Raw genomic sequence first — 19664 nt, forward strand, 5'->3', positions numbered from 1 at the left:
CTCATTTATTGACCAGTCTTTGTCAAAATTGTGCACAACGCATTCCTCGATGGCTACCACAATATCTAAGAAGATTAAGATGTAGTTCCCATATATATGTTCGTCAAATTTTGGATAATTTGTTGTCATTTGTCCACTCTAATTATTACATTTTGAACATGTTTGCTTACTCGAATTTCAATACAGGGATTTTAATAACCCTTCTGAAAACATCCGATATAGCTCCCACTTTGTGTTTTTAGGGTAGGTGTAGGGTATTATAAAGTCGGCACCGCCCGACTTTTTCCTTTCCTTACTGGTTTATTCTACAAAATTGAACAATGACTTGTACTTATTAGACCTCTTAATATCCGTGTCGAATTTGGTCCAAATCGGACCATATTTCGATAAAGCTGCTATGGGGGCATTAATTATGCATTTTTCACCGGTTTATGACAAAAGGTGGTTTACATATATACCCAAGGTGGTGGGTATCTAAAGTTCGGCCCGGCCGAACTTAACGCCCTTTTACTTGTTCAAACTCAAAGTAGTACTCCACTCACTAGTTATAGGTATGCAGAATACTTAATTCATTTGACGATTAGTGTGAAAGCGACCTCATTGCTTTTTAAAGTGCTTTCTTATGCTATATTTTGACTGGAAACAATGAAATTTGGTAGTCTTAGGTGACATAATGTTCCGCAGAAATCTCAAAATATTTTGAAACCAAATAAAACTTAAGCGCCAACCAGATTTTTCTTATGGTCATTGTGAAAATCATGAATTTATTAATGATATTTTTGATCTTAATCTCATTTCGGCAAACATTAAGCTAAAGTTGTCTCTTTTCCAATCAGTCCAATCAACGCCCCGACTTTTCGATTTGGATCTATAGACTCCAGCTAAATTACTGAAAAAATTAAAACGTTTTATTAGTTTTTAAAATGCAATTCAATCCTCAATATCGAATAAAATAAAGTATTTACCAAAAATAGCATTTGCGAAACCACCAACCACTCGCCCAATCTTTAGCACAATTTAACGAATCATAGATATCATTATCCTGATCAGGAGTTGAAAATTTCATACCCTTATGTTGTTCAAGTGAATTACCTGCATCGCCGCTGTATGTGCCCAATTCGATTATAGCATATTTCTCGGTCTCATTGCCCACCCGAAAGCGATCGTATTTGGCATATCGTGTTTCATTTTCAAAACTTCGCAACATCACAAGAAGCTCTTGGGGTGGGCCATAGGTGGTTAAGACATGCAATTCTTCAAGACCAATGAATAATTCCCCATTCCGATTACCAAAACCAAATTTATATTCGGTCCAATTTCTATTGAAATCCACTGAACCATCTTGGCGTCGAAGTATAGTTTTCCATTCTCTATTCTGAAGGTTTGAAAAGTGTTTTTCTTGCCTAAAATTAAAGACAATACATTGCAAAAAATATTAGAAACTGTTTATTTAATGCTACTAAAAAATATTTAAATATTAAAATATAACTAATAAAAGCGTGCTAAGTTCGGCCGAGCGGAATCTTATATACCCTCCACCATAGATTGCTTTTGTCGAGATCTTTTCCCGATATCTCTTTTTAGGGAAACAAAGGATAAAAGAAAAGAATTGCTATAATATTGGAGCTATATAAAGTTATGGGCCGATTCGGACCCCCTTTAGGGGATCAAGAAGTGAAATAGGAAGATTGGTTTATATGGGAGCTGTATCAGGCTATAGACCGATTCGGACCATATTTGACACGTATGTTGAAGGTCATGGGAGAAGCCGTAGTACAAAATTTCTGCTAAATAGAATAAAAATTACCCCCTTTGGAGGCTCAAGAAGTCAAGATCCTAGATCGGCAGCTATATCAGGTTATGGATCGATTTGAACCATATTTGGCACAGCTGTTAGAAGTCATAACAAAACACGTCATGCGAAATTTCAGCCAAATCGAATTAGAATTGCGCCCTCTAGAGGCCAAAGAAGTCAAGACCCCAGATCGGTTTATACGACGACTATATCAAGTTATGGATCAATTTAAACCATACTTAGCACAGTTATTGGAAGTCATAACTTAACCCGTCGTGCAAAATTTTAGCCAAATCGGAAAAGAATTGGGTCTCTAGATGCTCAATAAGTCAAGACTCCAGATAGTTTTAAATGACAGCTACATCAGGTTATGCACCGATTTCAACCATACTTAGCACAGTTGTTGGAAGTCATAATAAAACACCTCATGCAAAATTTCAGCCAAATCGGATAAGAATTGTGCCCTCTAGTGGCGCAAGAAGTCAAGATCCAAGATCATGGACCGATATAGCCCATTTACAATCCCAACCGACCTACACTAATAAGAAGTGTTTAGGCAAAATTTCAAGCGGCTAGCTTTACTTCATCGAAAGTTAGCGTGCTTTCGACAGACAGACGGACGGATGGACATGGCAAAATCGACTTAAAATGTCATGACGATCAAGAATATATTTACTTTGTGGGGTCTTAGATAAATATTTCGAGGAATGACGAAATTAGTATACCCCCATCCTATGGTGGAGGATATAAAAATGCATTTAACATTTTCTTTAAAAATCTCCCAGGGAGAAAATAAAAAGAAGTTACATATTTAGTCGCTGACAATTGATTCAATAATATTTAGACATTTGTGATTGTTTGCATGTGCCCATTGTCATACAATTGCTTCTTGTTTATTTCTTGGAGTTTTTATTCCCACCACTAATCTAGTCATTCCGTTTGTAACACCTCGAAATATTCGCCTCAGACCCCATACTAACTTACTTACTTTAATAGGCTATGACAGAACATTTGTTCCACTAGCCGAACGTAGGATAGCGTTCCAAGCGCCTCGATCTTCTGCGCTCATTCAAAAATCTCTGACAACAAGTTTCGAGATGTCTCCCTCCACTTGATCTTTCCAACGAGCTTTTGGTCTTCCCGGTTTGCGTGTACCACCGTCTTTGCCTTCAAAAGACTTCTTTGCTGAAGCTTCTTCATCCATTCATGACCTAGCCAATGCAGCCATTGTATTTTGATACGTGTAACTATGCTATCGTCGTCATACAGCTCGTGGTTCATACGTCGCCTATATTTTCCATTAACGCAAACTGGCCCATATATTTTACGAAGAATCTTTCTCTCACATACTGCAAGCACTGCCTCATCTGCTTTCACAAGTTCCCATGTCTCAGAACCATATAACAGCACGGGTAGTATCAGTATCTTGTATAGGGTAATCTTCGGCTGTCGAGAGGTGGCCTTGTTTCCAAACTGCTTAATTAATCCAAAGTAGCATCTGTTTGCCAGTATTATTCTTTGCTTTATCTTAAAACTGGTGTCATTCATTTCGGTTACGGCGGTGCTGAAGGTAGATAAAGTTGCTGGCTATCTCAAAGTTGTGGTTCCAAACTTTCTCCATTTTCTTTATCTGCTCGGTCGTACAAGGCTCTTTGGAAGTTGAAACCATCCATTTCGTCTTATCTCCATTTACTGCCAGATCAATATTCACTTCTTTCAAAGGCTGCAGTTACTACTTCCGGTGGCCGACCTATGATGTCGATGTCGTCGGCATAGGTGAGTAGCATGTGTTCTCTTGTGATTAATGTGCCATATCTATTCACATCTGCATCACGTATAATTTTCTCCAGCAGGATATTAAAGAGATCAGACTATAGGCTGTCTCCTTATCTGAAACCTCGTTTGGTATTAAATGTTTCCGAGAGATTCTTTCCTAATCTTACTGAGGAACGTGTATCAGCAAGTGTCATCCTGCAGAGTCTTATTAATTTTGCAGGGATACCAAACTCAGACATGACTTGAAATACCTTTGAACGTTAAGGAGTATCGAAAGCGGCTTTGTAGTCAACACAGAGATGGTAGGAGTTGATTTGTCCTTCTCGGGACTTTTGCAGAATTTGGCGCAGTGTGAATATCTGGTCTAGGGTGGATTTACCAGGTCTAAAGCCGCATTGATAGGGCCCAATTATCTCATTGACTTTTGGTTTTAATCTTTCACAGTATGCTCAAGAGTATCTTGTGTGCTATGGAGAAGAGATTTATTCCTCTGTAGTTGGCACATTCCGCCTTGTCTCCTTTCTTGTGTAAGGGACATATTATGCTGAGGTTCCAATCATCGGGTATGCGTTCTTTTAGCAAGATTGCGCAGATAAGCTGATGTATACACCTAATAAGCGTGTCGCCTCCGGTCTTAAATAGTTTAGCGGGTAACCCGTCGGCTCCTGCTGCCTTGTTGTTCAGTCGGGCCACTGCTACTTGGACCTCTTTCTGACTAGGAGGCAAACATTCTATACCATCATCATTGATTGGTTCTGCGGTATCCTCTTCGCCGCCAACGTCGGACACTTTCAGTTGGGTAAAATGTTATTTCCATATCCTCAGCATGCTATCTGTGTCAGTTACCTGATTTCCTTCTTTGTCTCTGCAGGAGGATGTGCCTGCATCAAAGCCATCGATTTGATGTTTAATTCAGTTGAATCAGTCGAGTGGATTGTGCCGCTGCCATCTGGTGTGTTTGAAGCTTTTTAATGTCGAGCTTCCGTGCAGTGTCAGATCGTACTTTCCTCGCCACGTTCAAACGGGTGCGAATCTTTGCTGCAACAAGATAATGATCCGAATCTATATTCGCTCCACGAATCGATTATAAATCTAACACGCTGGATGAATGCCTTCCATCTATCACAACGTGATCAATTTGGTTCCTCGTGTTTTGATCGGGTGACAGCCATGTGGCTTTGTAAATATTTTAATGTTGAAATCTGGTGCTACTAATTACCATGTTTTTTGCCGCGGAGAACTCTATCAGCCTCAACCCATTACTGGACGTTGTCTCGTTATCTCCGACTGTTGGACCAAAGATGTCTTCCTTCCCTATCTTCGCATTAAAATCTCCCAGAACGATTTTAATACCATGCGTGAGGCAGCAGTTATATTCTCTCTCTAGGCGCTCGCAGAAAATATCGTTGGTCTGCTCGTCCTTGTCTTCCGACGGGGCACAAGTAAGGCTGATGTTGAAGAATTTGGCTTTTATGCGGATTGTGGCTAGCCTCTCATCCACCAGACTAAAGCTAGAGACAACGTGTTTCAGTTTCCGACTAACCATAAATCCAAAGCCAAATTCATGTCTCGTGTTATGGCAGGTATAGTATAGTTCGTCACTGTTTGGTGTTGTAGTGACGCCATTCCCAGTCCATCGCACTCCTTGTAAGGCGGTAATATCTGCCTTGTACCAGCGCGTATACAGCACTCTCTCTATAGAGAGTGCGGATATTACAGGTGCAGATTTGCAAATCATGGTTCTTATTTCGTTTGCATGGGCCGTCGAGGTTGGGGGTTCGTTTTTACTATTCCTTTGTTTCTCATGGTTTTCCGAAGGCGGGTTACTGGCCGGGCGCCCCAACCGCATGGGTTTTGTGGGATTGCACATGTATCCCTCGTTGTGGCGAGTCGCTTGCTACAAGATCCGACGCTCGCCTCCAGCCACCCCTAACCTGGAAACAGACGATGATGTTGACCATTGGTTATTTGAAGGCGCCAATAACTCGCCTTGTCATCTCGAGTATCATTGGCACTCAGTATATAATTAAAAGCCAGTGCCAACTGACTCTCCTCTCGAAAATCGCTTAGACCCTATACTTCTTATTGATGTAGGTCGTTGGGGGTTACAAATGAGCCATATCGGTTCAGATTTAGATATAGCTCCCAAATAAAACCGATCTCCAGATTTGATTTCTTGGGCCCTGGAAGCCGCAATTTCAACAACTGTGATAAGTACGCTCAAAATCGGTTTATAACCTGATATAGCTCCCATATAAACCGATCTCCCAATTTGACTTCTTGAGTCCTAAAAAGCAATTTTTGTCCTATTTGGTTGAAACTTTGCATGTGGTGTTCCGTAATGACTTCCAACATCTGTGCCTTGTACGGTAAAAATCGATTAAAAACCTGATATAGCTCCCATATAAACCCATCTCACGATTTGACTTCTTGATTCCTAACAAGCCGCAATTTTTCTCCGTTTAGTCTGAAATTTTAAATGCGGAATTATGTAACGACTTCCAACAACTGCGCCAATTACAGTCCAGGTCCGTCTATAACCTGATATAGCTCCCATATAAACCGGTCTCCCGATCATCCTTGTTCGATTCCTAGAAGCTTTAATTTTTGCTGCTTTGACAGAAGTTTGGTATGTAGTGTAAAATTATGTCCTTCAACAAAATTTATTTTGTAAACATTTTAAGCAGAATCCATTGTGTTCCCAAGATTCGACCCGGCCGAACTTAGCACACTTTTACTTGTTTTTAGGTTTGTGTACCTACTTACTGTTTGGTAAGTGCTTCAAGTCTGAAATTAAGAATAAAAAAACCGGATTATAGATACATTGTTGACTACGCATGATTTTTTGGTCTACACCTCATATTGGATTGTCTCAAGTCTTCCTGCAGCCGTTTTGTCTTTGTGCCCTCCTCATCTAATCTGTAAAAAAGAAAAAAATTAAATTTCTTATAAATGCTACGTTCTCAATTATTTTAACGTTTATTACTGGCCTGAATATTTATCCGTCTTGTACAAATGGTTTAAATATTGCGCTACAGGACCTCATTATTCCCTTCACTTCATGTCTGAATTGCCCCCTAAAATCATAGTTTTCGAAATCTATTGACCCTTTAAAACTTTTTTTCTTGCATTTTGTAAGCACATATTTACTATTTAAACCCCTCAATATAGGATGGAGTTATGATAATCTAGTTATTCCATTTAAAACATCTCAATATATTGATAAGCGTCCTTGCACTCGTATGTGCATGCATATGTATATTAGTCTGTCCCACGCTATAAATTGGGAAACGCATGCCCTAAATTTTTTTTCTTGTGATCGTAATAAGCAAAATAAGAAATATTTTGGATATCGGTTATCGATTACCCGTACTGAACCGACATCCAAAGTTGGATGTAGTACTTTCTAAAGGTAGAGTTACATACTACGCGCGCGCATTGAAAATGCAACTCTGTAAATAAATCCCACAAAAATAGGTCCAGTTTGGGGTGTATTTTGGGAGTGAGGTGGCCACCCTGACAATTGGACCTTAAAGTAAATAAAAGCTTAGTGCTAAACTCTCAAATACTTTTTATATGAGCCCCATATTAACATAGTCGGTAAAAAAGTCCTGTTTCATTTCTGCCTTATAATGTCGTGACTGACGTGATTCATTTGACGGGGAATGCTTTTTGGAGGTGGGATGGTGCCTCAAACATTCCGCCCAAAATTTGGATGTGAAATTCATGCTCTACTCCCAAATACCTTTCATTTAAGCCCAACATTGCCATGGTTGATAAATATGAAGGTATTGGAGGGCATTTTGGGGCTGGGTGTGGTACTTCGCCACTTTGCCCTAAAAAATCGATATAAAATTTGTTCTTTACACCCAAAAACCTTTCATTTGAGTCCAATATAGCCATGATAGGCTAATATGCCTATTTGGGGGGTTTTTTGGGGGAGAGGACACCTCCCATTACATGGACTTCATTTTTTGGACATATTCGTTATCTACTCCCGAATAGCTTTCATTCGAGTCCCATATTGACATGAACGTCTAATATGTTTGTTTGGGAGAGTTTTGGGGTTGGGGCGACCCGCTGGGTACTTAGATTAAAATTTTAATACTATATTCGTATTATACTCTCCAATATCTTTAATCTGATACCCATATTATTCTAATCGGTGTTCTTTTGATTTTGGGTGGTGTTTTCCGATATCGAAAAACTATATGGCCTGTTTTCTTCCAGACCAACTTACACAATCTATGTAATTTTCTAGAAAACGGTTCTGCTGTTTTTTTAATACCATATTCGTATTATACTCTCCAATACCTTTAATTTGATATATGGGTATCAAACTAAAGGTATTAGCCTGTTCTGATCGGTCCAATTTTGATTTTGAGTGGTGTTTTTGAGGTAAGGGGGAGGGTGCGCCCCTCTTCCGATATCGAAAACCTATATGGCCTATGTTTTCTTCCAGACCAACTTACACAATCTGTGTAGTTTTCGAGAAAACGGTTATGCTGTTTTTGAGTCTATACGGAACAAACAAAGAACCGTATCCCATATAGTCGTGATTGGCTAATATGGCTATTTGGAGCGGTGGGGTGACACCCTATACTGGAATATTCGTAATCTACTCCCGAATCCCTTTCATTTGAGTCCCATACTAATAGGAACTTTCAATTTGTCTGCTTGGAGGAATTTTGGGGTTAGTGCGACTTCCTGGGTACTTGAAACTCATTTTTAATACCATGTACGTATTCTACTCTTCAATACCTTTCATTTGATACCCATATTGTCCTCATCGGTCCACTTTTGATTTTGGGTGGTGTTTTTGGAGTAACAGGGGAGAGTCCCCCCTTCCGATATCAACAAATTATAATACCTATTCCTCCTTCCTGACCTTATTCGTAATCTGCCCCCGAATGCCTTTCATTTGTGTCCCATATTGTCATGATCGCCCAACAAACCTATTTTTTGGGGTTGGGGCGGCCACCCCATTACTTGGACCCAATTTTTAATACGAAATTCGTACTTTACTCCTGAATGCCTTTCATTTGAGTCCCTATCGGTCCACTTTTATTTTTAGGTAGTACTTTTGATGTAAGGGGGAGGGTCCCCTTCCGATTTAAAAAATTATATAGCCTATGTTTTCTTTCTACACAATCTGTGAAAATTTCAAGGTAATCGATTCAGCCGTTTTTGATTCTTTACGGAACAAATAAACAAACCGACAAGCAAACAAACACAAATTGATTTTTATACCCTACACTACCACTGTGGTACAGGGTCTTATAGATTTGTGCATTTGTTTGCAACGCAAAGAAGGAAACGAGGTAGACCCATTGATAAGTATTCCTGATTCGATCGGCTTAGATTAACTTCCTGATTCGATTGATAGAAGCCACAATTTTGGTGAGAAGTTACGAGTGACGTCGTAATGTGTGTGCAAAATTTCATCAAAATCGGGCCAGATTTAGATATAGCTACCATAAATATCATTCATCCGATTTGACTTATTAAGGCTGTCGAAGCCACAATTTTGGTCCGATCTTTACACAAATTTAGCATGAAGTGATTTTTGTGACGTCAAAATATATGTGCTAAATTTCATCGAAATCGGACCAGATATAGCTGCCACATATATCTTTCATTCGATATGGCTTTTAAAGCTTAAGAAGCCACGTCTGATCTTCACCAAATTCGTATCCGTTTTGACCTATGAAGCCAAAATTTTGGTCTGATCTTCACCAAATTTGACCCAAAGAGCTTTTTTTTGACGTCCCAATATATGTGCAATACTTCATCAGATTTAGACATAGCTTCCATATATATTTTTCAGCTGATATGGCTTTTAGGTTGTAGAAACTGCAATTTTGGTCCGATCTTTACAAACTTTTGCAGAGATGTTTTATTTTGCGCTCCAATACGATTGCAAAAATTTATTAAAATCGGGTCAGATTTAGATATAGCTCCCATATATATCCTTCAGCCAATACTGCAAAAGCCACAGTTTTGATCCGATCTTTACATAATTTTGCATGATGTATTTCATTAATGTTTTTATGAAAATTGGTTCAAATTGAGATATGGATTCCATTTAAATCTTTCATCCCATATGGCCTGTTAAGGCAGTATTTCGCCACAATTTGTTCGAATTTTATAAAAATTTTGCGTGAGGTGTTTAACATCCTAGCACGTGTGCATTAAAGTTGGTCTAAATTTAGATATATATCCGATATATCTTTCATCCGATATGGCCTTTAAAGTCTGTAATAGCGACCATACAAGTTTCTATTCAGTTTTTCAATAGGTTTCATATATTGAAAGTAGTATGTATGTTGACTCGGTGGTGTAGGGTATTATATTTCCTTACTGGTTTTTCAATACTTCTACATTTATTAAGTATCTAATACATATATAAAAATCAATTTGTGTTTGTTTCAGAAACGGCTTAACCGATTTTCTTAAAATTTTCACTAATGGTACATAAAGATCCCATGGTGAAAATAGGGTACTACATTTTTTGATATATGAAGGGGGGCGGACCCTCCCCCTTACCCTAATTTTCAGAAACGCCAGATCTCGGAGATGGGTGGTGTGGGCCAAGTGTTTGAGGGCCCGCCCTTCCCCGAGTACATCTCCTAAAGAAGACAAATTTACCGCCAAAGCAATATGGGACTCAAATGAAAGGTCTTTGGAAGTAAAGCACGAATCTGATATCAATGTTCGGGAAAAGTGTCTATGGAGCCACCCCACCCCCATAACACCACCCAAATAGGAAGTATTTGCTGACCATTGCAATATGAGGCTCAAATAAGAGGTATTTTAGAGTAGAACACGAATCTGATATATATTTTCAAAGCCAAGTCACTGAGTGGCCGCCCCATCTCCCAAACCGGTCATTTTTGCCGACTATGGAAAAATGGAGCTCAAATGAAGGGTATTTGGGAGTAGACGATGAATCTGACATCAACATTCGGGACCAACTGTCTAGGGAACCCACCACCATAACAACCCCCAAGTAGGACGTATGTGCTCACCAAGACAATTTGGGTCTTAAAGAGAGTGGAACTAAATATTCATAGTTTTTAGGGCCAATAACCCAAACCGGACATATTTGCTGGCTTTTTCAATAAGGGGTTTAAGTGGATGGTATTTGAGATTAGAAAACGAATTTGATATCCAATTTTGAGACCAATGGCAATATGGGGTTAAAATATATGAGAATAGATCATGTTGCTGATATATTTTCAGGACTTAGTGATTGGGGGACCAACCCACCCCCCAAAACACCCCCAAATCGGGCATATTTACTGACCATGTCAATGTGGGGCTTAAATGAAAGGTATTAGGAAGCAGAGCATGAATTGATACCCACTTTCGGGACCAATTTTTGGGGATCTACTCCTTTCCCAAAATACCCCACAAACAGCTAGTTTTTACTGACAATCACAATACGGGGCTCAATTAAAGGTATTTGGGAATAGAATACGAATTTGATATCCAAATGTAGGACAATGTATTTAGGGCATCACCCTTTCCCCAAAACACCAACCAAAGGGTAAAAATTTTTCGACCATGGCAATATGTGGCTCAAATAAAAGGTATTTGAGATTAGAAAACTAATTTGATAACCAATTTTGGGACCATGTGTTTGGGGGATGCCTCATGCTGTAAACTCCCCCTCAAAACCAATGGCAATATGGGGTTTAAATAAATAGTATTTGAAGGAAGAGCACGATGCTGAGGACCGCCTCACCCTCGAAAACACCCCTAAATCAGACATCATGAGAATATCGAGCTGAAATAAAGTATTTTAAGAAAGTAGCACGCCTTACATTCCAAACTTTTAAATTCGTAGACCAATAAAGATCATAAGGGATTCAGATAAAGGCACTTACATATATTGCTAAACTGTTTGTCAAAAGATATACTATTTTCGTAGCATGGTATTTCACTAAAAGCTCTTTAATTGTTGAAAATAAATATTCCAAGGAAAATTTTGTTCCATATAAAGTAAAAGAAGAAACAATCCAATGGCAGCCGGTTGTATGTATCGGATTGACCCGATGAATTCCTTCATCGGCAAGGACTGCCGCCTCAGTGTACCACACACTGCTTTTACATCAACATCAATAGAAGGCGCAGCGGAGCGGGTCCGGTCCAACAAGTATACAATAAAGAAAAAATAAAGAACGACTATCCCTTATCTAGTTTTCGAGATATTACACTTGCTAATGTTTTTTGTTTTAATGTTTTAATTTATAATTTATAGGTTTGTAATCACAAATCTTTTAATTTTCTGGCTACTGCACGTGGCAATGCAAATAAAAAAAAAATGTCAATTTGACAGTGTATAGAAGTTTAACAAATGAGTGGGAATTTCTAACACCATTCCCACAATGTTGTATTTAAGATATATTCATTTACAGGTAGTGGCAGCTGCGCAATAACAAAATATTGAGTACACTATTTATTAAAACCAGTTATTAGAGCAACTCTGATTTTTATACAATCCACCATAGGATGGGGGTATACTAATTTCGTCATTCTGTTTGTAACTCCTCTAAATGTTCCTCTGAGAACCCATACAGTAAGTATATTCTTGATCGTCATGTCATTTTTAGTCGATCTAGCCATGTCCGTCCGTCGGTCTGTCGAAATTTTGAAGTTTTATTAGTGCAGGACAGTTGGGATTGTAAATGGGTCATATCGGTCCATGTTTTGATATAGCTGCCCTATAAACCGATCTTGGATCTTGACTTCTTGAGTCACTAGAGGGCGCAGTTCTTATCCGATTTGGCTGCAATTTTGCATGAGGTGTTTAGTTATGATTTCCAACAACTGTGTTAGGTGTGGTTCAAATCGGTCCCTAACCTGAAATGGCTGCCATATAAACCGATATGGGATCTTGACTTCTTGAGCATCTAGAGGTAGCATTTATTATCCAATTTGGGTGAAATTTTGTACAACGACTTCAAAACACGTGTCAATTATGGTCTGAATCGGTTTATAACCTGATACAGCTCCCATATAAAATGATCTCGCAATTTTTATTCGAATTGGCTAAAATTCTCAGTTCAAAAAGAGATACCTGGAGAAGAACTCGACAAATGCGATCTATGGGGGAGGGTATATAAGATTCTGCCTGGCTGCACTAATGACTCCACCTTTTTAAATCTACCTAGGTCTTGACATGCTAACGTCCGTTTGCAATCATGGCTGCTAGGGCAACACTTCTTACAATTTGTGATAAATTACGATTTTTGCTAAAGGCTGGTACTATATTCGTTTTTCACGGTTACTTTTTTCAAACACTACAAAAATCTCAATGACACAATTTTGTTGGTTTCTCTTTCGAGACGAGCTTTATGATCGGAGATTTTCTTTCCAAATGGAAAAGGTAAACCAGAGATCGCAACACACACCAACCACTATGGGACGCGTTTCGTCTTTGGTTAGAAGACTTTTCAACCATATTAGGTGTGATAGGGTCTCTCAATGATGATCTTAATGATAACATAATACTTTTATGAAAATGTTCTCATTCATCAGGACATTTCCTCATTTATAATGAAAATTTTTTCATAAAAGTACTATCCCAAAATTTTCCAATTTCGATCCGACAATCCAATGAATCATCCGATATCGGATACGAAGTCTTATCGACATCGTAACTAAAAACGAGAGAAGTGGTTGTCCTGTTGCCGGAACGAGACGGCTGAGGGAAACCTGATTTATTCACCGCCATATCGTACCGATGTCGGAGCAAAATTCCAGGAAAATTCGGATGGGAAATTGTACCTCGTACCGGGATTTTTTCGTGCTTATTTTTTTTTTTTCAATAAAAGGTTTTGAAGCAGAAAAACTTGCTGATTTCATTCAGTAACTTATGAGACAATAATAATAAATGTATTATATTATCATTAAGATTTTTGTAATGGTTCAATAAAGTAATCGCGAAAAAGATGTGTTTTCAACTGTGAAAAACGAATACAGTATCAGCCATAAGTAGATGAACATATTTAGTAGTCAATGGTTTGGGATTGTATCGCAAACGTCTACCTTTGCGTCTTTTGATGGTGTATAGAAGATGAAAGCCTAAAGGAATGTTTCATAGACAGAATTAAGTAGCATATGACTAACCTTTCCAGGATGGTGTTGATTTTCACAAAGAGATGTTTTATTATGAAATTGTTGTCATCTGGATCATTAAAGTCCTGCGAAAATATTAAAAAAAATTATGTTAAAAATCAAATGGCATTGGTAACACAGGTCTATACATAAAACAAAACCGGCTTTGATGTAATTTGCCAGAGGTGTAGCCTCTTACACTAGCTCAGATGCCTCCTATTCCTTCGAAGGTTGAGTTTTGTTGTAAAAATGTTGAAAGATGATCCATTCCACTCGCATACAAATAACTCGCACAGGGTTGTTGTAGCAGTTTGTTGTGTTCTATTTTTCGTCTGCTTGATTCTGTTGAGTGTCAAGACCTAGGAACTCTGCGACTAAAGTGGGGTGCGTCCACAGGGATCTGGGTCTGAGTCGAGTGGGTCTGGCTGGGCAGTTAAACGTGTTTCGTGCAGTCCGTGGTTACCATCGGGACATACATCTTGCATGTCGGCATCAATCCTTGCTCTGTAGGAGTTGAGGCGGCTGCATCTGCCGAAACGTAATTGAGCCAGAACTACTCTGGTTTGCCGGGGGAGGTCAATTTCTTAAGGTGCAATGGGAGGCGGCGGTCGTTTCCAGGGACTACATTCTCCCGCACATGGAGTTTGCCAATAGCCTTTTGCATCTCCACAACAACACTTAATTCACTCATTTGAACTCTTTAAAATTAGATTTATTCACTCACTAAGAATTCCTTTGTTTCCGTGCGGTTGGTGCCAAGAACGAAAACTACAGAAACCACAATAAGCAACAGCGAATGCTTCATTACTGCGAATGTAAATGATGTTGGCAAGCAACTGGTAACAACATTTTAAAGGTGCTCAAAAGCAAACTTATATAGGGACATTTGAATTGCATATATTGTAAAATCAATGATTAAAAACGTGCCAAGTTCGGCATTGCCGAAACTTAGGAACCCAACATCTTTATCAAATAAACCCAGTTGATGGGTATTTGTGTTCTTTAAATACCAAATTTCTACTAAATCAGACACAAATTTAAGCAGTCAAGGGCCTTAAAAACTAGTCGGGAGATGGTTTTATATGGTAGCTACATATATTAGCCTATAAACTGATTTAGACCGTACCTGTCTCGGTTGTAACAGAACACAATATGCAAATGCAAATTTGCCATAAACATTTCATTAAGGAACAGGGTCAAACTTCTCACATATCAATGAATGCTGTCCGATTCAAGTTTAAGCTTAATGATAAGGGACAACCCTATTTTTAGCCGAGTCCGAACGGCGTGCCGCAGTGCAACACCTCTTTGTAGAGAAGTTTGTATATGGCTGCCGTACCAAATGGTACAGTACCTCACAAATGCGCCAGCATGAGGAGATAACCATTGCTGAAAGATTTGTTTAGATGTTCTCGCCAGGAGAACACTCCCTGCAAAATTTCAGCCAAATCGAATAACAATTATGGCTTACAAGGTCTCAAGATGTCAACTCGGGAGATTGCTTTATTTAAGAACTATTGTATATCATATTAAAGAGCGTTTTATACCGTACGTTTCGTAAAAGTCGCAACAGAACACTTCACGAAAATTTTAGCCAAATCTGTATATAAATGCGGCTTCCAGCAGCTCAAGATGTCAAACCGAGAGATTGGTTTATATGACAGCTATACCAGGTTATACGCCGATTTAATCCATATCAAGAACGTTAAAAATCATAACAAATCGCTCCGTGCAAAATTTCAGCCAAATCGGATAATAAAAGCAACTTCTAGGGGTTCACTTAGTCAAGTCGAAAAACCATTTTATGTGTCAGCTCTATTCGAATCTGAACCGATATAGCCTATTAGCAAACTCCAACGATATAAAACAAAAATAAGTGTCTCTGCAAGATTTTAAGGGGAAATCATTATTCATACGACCGCTATAGTGATTTCGACAGAGGGACGGACATGGCTATATCAACTTCAAATGTCAACTATATATACACTTTAAAGGGTCGCAGATCTATATTTCGAAGTGTTACAAACGGAATGACTACATTGTATGCCCCATCCTATGGTGATGGGTATAAAAGCCAATAATGTTAGATGATAAGTAAAGCTGATAGTAGCAGTAAGTGATTTATGATTATGGCATTATGTAGTGAAAAGTTCAGTTGCAATTTTATTTTATTCCAATTTTCGTTATGGATTATCAAGCCTAGAGTAAGCCCACGAAAACTTGCTACACACATAGAAAAAAACTGAAGAAACTGATAATAGCAAACGCCATTTGTTGACTATTTATAGATAATTTTGCTATTCAAGCTGCAATTCTGCTGTTATATACACTCAATTAGATTTGTTATTCAAAACAGAAAAAATGTTTGCCAAAACAACAGTTTTTCTTTGCTGAAAAAGGGAAAGCAGACACGTCTGTTGTTTCAGCAATCTTAGTGCTGTTGTTTTAGCAACCATTTCGTGCTGCTATCTCAGCTAACACAATCTGCTGTTTTAAATACAAAAATCGGCAAAAATATTAAAAAAAAAATATTGAAAAAAAATCTGCTAAAACGAAAAATTTTTTTACGTTATTATTTTTTCCCACAGGGTTAAAAAGACGAGCTAATTTGACCAAGGGAAACGAAAAAAATTTTTTACGTTATTATTTTTTCCCATAGGGTGAAAAAGACGAGCTAATTTGACCAAGGGAATGAATCTCACAATAAACCAAGGTTTTTTATTGATTACTGAAAATAAATTGTCAGACAATAGATTGGATTTGATCACATGCACGCCAATTGTAAACGTTTTTTGGATGGCTAGTCTAATGATCAGTGCAATAGTGCTGCTCTCTATCCTACCGTCTGTGAATGGTGAGCGCTACTGTGAGATGATATCCAACTTTTTTTTCCCCAAAATGTGAAACAATGTGGTTGCCACATTCGTATAAGCGAACAACATCGATATTAATGCCTTTAGGGCATTACTGCCGTCCTTGTCCTATACCGACACAATTCCGGATGTGCGTATGCTGCACCTTCTCTGTATAGAGTTAGGACAATACAGGTGCTGATTCGCAAATCATGTGAGTCGTCATTTTTAAAGGACTCCGTTTTTTCTTTCTTCGTCCTTTTTTGGCGTAGCTAAATGCAGAAAGATGAGGATCAAAATTTCGATGGAAAGACTGAGTGGAAAACACATCTGGAAACGAGTTGCCACTAATTAAAAAAGAACAAAAGTTCAGGGCTCCCGGATAAATCAATTGTGGGTTCGACTAATGGATCAAGTCAACTATGTAAGAAAAAGATGCATTCAACTTGTCATTTTCCTGCTCTCATCAACTGTGTATTCATTTTGTGTGTGCGCATAAACAAATAATTTGTTCGTTAATTTTTTTATGGATTTCTTTTTTTTCTAATTACGTATTACGCTACTGAATACAATTTAATTCGCAAACTCGTACAATATCATCACATATCGCTAACTAGCATATATTTAAAATGAATAAGGTTCGACACTAAAATAAATTTATTTGCGACGACTGTTGCCACCACCTCCCGACAAAATCATTGCAATGCGTATGAAAATGTTTAAGGCATCCATATAAATCGAGAGACTCCTAGAAAGAAAAAAATGCAATCATAGGTGATATTTGATGTTTTAATGGAAATTTTAAAATACTCACGCATTGATAGGATCAAAGGGTTGCATTGCATATTGGGGATACATTTCAGCCTTGCGAACAATACGTTGGGTGTCATACAGTAGGAAACCACTGAATAAGATCAGGCCGCCGTAAAGAGATAAAGAAGCCAGACCTTCAAATTAAAAAAAAAATTGTAGTAATACATGGACATTTTTTTGAGTCAATATTTTCATTACCTGCGCCTAGGGCTGTTGTAGGGGGAAGCCAAATGCCAGCCAATGAAGATGCCATAACCAAGCCCAAACCAATAGCCAAAGGACCACCCATGTATAGGAATTTATCACTTGGAGCGCATACGGCAACTGTGGAAAGACCACCCACTACACCACCGGTATAAATAGCCGCACGTGTTAGCAAAGGGCCACCCAAGAAGCAGAGAGGTGCAATGACGCCACCCAGAACGGCACAATGCAAAAGCCATGACAATTGTTTGGGACCAACACCTTCCTTATATTGTATAGATTGGGTCATAGCTCCAGTGCCAATGACCAAGGCAAATGTGCCCAAAGTAGACTAAATAGAACAGTAAAACAATATTTGTACAACTATAATGCATAAACACTTACCAGCCAACCATTACGGGTTGTCAATTCAAGCAAACGGGGTGAGCGGAACACAGCAGCCGCAGAAAGAGCGGTGGCTATACATGCAGCTCCAAAATAACCATAGGTAGTATGTAAACGATCTCTTACATATTGAGGCCATAATCTATAGGAAGAAAAAAAATTAATTTACTTAATCGCAAAATTATCCAGACTGTTCTGTGTAACACTTTCCCTCGTAGACCCGAAAAAACTTAAGATTACCAAGCAGATAAAGTTTTAAAATTAATACCTTATGGTGAAAATTTTAAAACTTATGGTTTTGTTTCATAACTCCTTAAGGTGCTTTTAGACGATAAGACATGTCATATTAGCTGTCACTTTCTGTATTCATAAGACTTGTCTTATATACGTCGAATACGAATGGAGCGCGCTCCAATCGGCATGTATTCTCATAGGTATTTTACATGTATGTTTGCTGAAATAAAAGCACGATTTATTCGAAAAAGTTATTCCAAAATCCATTTGTCAGATCAAATTTTTCGTACGTATCACACGATGTGTACAACTTTTGCTGTTTTTGAAATTACATATGACATGTCTTATCGTCTAATGGCAACTTTAAGCTGATGAATAATGAAATTTCAACACTTTTCTCTTGATCATGTCATGCTATTTCAAGGAGACAATGGTTAAGTTTAACAGAACTGTATACAACTTACAGTGAATTATGTTGAATGCTGGCCTCATTGCTTAAACCCAAGCCATAATAGCAAAGGGCACCCAAGCCAATACCTGCGGCGCCTGCCGCCGCTCCCTTACCCAAAGAATATGCTGAAACATACACACAAAAAAATATTGTATATTGTATATAACTTGAATGCATTTAAATACATACCATTGGCTGATGGGGGACCCATTAATTTTTCCTTCAAAGTGGGGCCACGGCGTACCTCACCTCGAACAGCGGGCGGTGCTTCGCGAGGTCCTCTGGCATAATTACGCAAGAGCACTGCATTATTATTGGGCGCTTTGGCCAATTTAGGTGCCAAAAAGGCTTGTTTTGCAGAATTCGAAAAAGAAGTGGTCAATAGACCCTTGGCCGGCAATGCTGATGCAAGACGCAGTAACATGGTGAAATTCTAGAAAAATAACCATTATACAAATTTAATACATTTATGCGGACTATTTTTTTTAATTTTCGCACTTACGTTATTACTCACAATCTGTCTGTTGTTATATTTGTGAAAATTTTGTGAGAAGTTTTACGAGAAATTTCTAAATATTTTGTCTGTCTTCGTTGAAGTATGGATGTTGAATGACAAACAGGGAACAGCTGTTAAACCAGGGTTCACTAAAGAAGGTTACTAGAAAAATTAAAAATAAACAAGGTAAAGACACATGGCGAAACACAAAGAAATTTGTGTACGTGTGCGTACATGAGTAGAGAATATGCGAGAAAGAAGATAACAACAAAGAGAATGCCAGCAAAAATCTGACATCTTAAGGCTCTATTATACGGCATGTAGTTGTCTTATAGCATGTCAAATTTAGCACATGTTGAGTTGTACATGTCGTGTGATACAAACGAAATTAACATATGAAAATCACTTTTCAAAATAGCACATGTAATTTTTTCGATTAGAGCGTGCTCTATTCCTTCTGACAAAAACATAAATAATTCAGTTGTTTTTGTTGTCAGTCGAATGAAAGCAACCCCAATTAAATTGTTTTCACAGACT

General features: G+C 38.3%; 2 protein-coding genes across 3 annotated transcripts; both read right to left on the minus strand.

Annotated features, from left to right (window-relative positions):
• Positions 1–732: 732 nt before the first annotated feature.
• On the minus strand, positions 733–14553 carry LOC106084980 (ficolin-2-like). Its single transcript, XM_013248973.1, has 6 exons — positions 14418–14553; positions 13706–13779; positions 6428–6490; positions 6338–6358; positions 966–1403; positions 733–889 (listed from the first exon to the last, which is right to left on the minus strand). Exons 1-6 carry the CDS (start codon positions 14496–14498, stop codon positions 757–759), a joined length of 810 nt encoding a protein of 269 aa, XP_013104427.1. The 5' UTR covers positions 14499–14553; the 3' UTR covers positions 733–756.
• Positions 14554–16991: 2438 nt separating this feature from the next.
• On the minus strand, positions 16992–19259 carry LOC106085675 (growth hormone-inducible transmembrane protein). Of its 2 annotated transcripts, none has more exons than XM_013250011.2 (7): positions 19134–19259; positions 18821–19064; positions 18645–18756; positions 17947–18088; positions 17557–17893; positions 17360–17492; positions 16992–17293 (listed from the first exon to the last, which is right to left on the minus strand). In XM_013250011.2, the coding sequence occupies exons 2-7, from the start codon at positions 19053–19055 to the stop codon at positions 17203–17205; spliced, it is 1050 nt and encodes a 349-aa protein (XP_013105465.1). In that variant the 5' UTR covers positions 19056–19064; positions 19134–19259; the 3' UTR covers positions 16992–17202. The 2 variants fall into 2 exon arrangements, with proteins under 2 accessions (XP_013105465.1, XP_013105474.1); XM_013250020.2 differs by having other exon boundaries at positions 19146–19250.
• Positions 19260–19664: the final 405 nt, after the last annotated feature.

This window comes from Stomoxys calcitrans, chromosome 4 (assembly GCF_963082655.1).
Source record: "Stomoxys calcitrans chromosome 4, idStoCalc2.1, whole genome shotgun sequence".
Classification (NCBI taxonomy): domain Eukaryota; kingdom Metazoa; phylum Arthropoda; class Insecta; order Diptera; family Muscidae; genus Stomoxys; species Stomoxys calcitrans.

Coding starts and splice junctions, on each gene's coding strand:
- LOC106084980 (XM_013248973.1), bottom strand. CDS start 14,498: ATGAAGCATTCGCTGTTGCTTATTGTGGTTTCTGTAGTTTTCGTTCTT. Junction 6,491..13,705: donor ATCAACACCATCCTGGAAAG/GTTAGTCATATG, acceptor TCTTTTTTACAG/ATTAGATGAGGAGGGCACAA. Junction 1,404..6,337: donor CTTGAAGCACTTACCAAACA/GTAAGTAGGTAC, acceptor CTTTAATTTTAG/GCAAGAAAAACACTTTTCAA.
- LOC106085675 (XM_013250011.2), bottom strand. CDS start 19,055: ATGTTACTGCGTCTTGCATCAGCATTGCCGGCCAAGGGTCTATTGACC. Junction 18,757..18,820: donor GGGTCCCCCATCAGCCAATG/GTATGTATTTAA, acceptor TGTATGTTTCAG/CATATTCTTTGGGTAAGGGA. Junction 17,294..17,359: donor CCCTTTGATCCTATCAATGC/GTGAGTATTTTA, acceptor TTTTCTTTCTAG/GAGTCTCTCGATTTATATGG.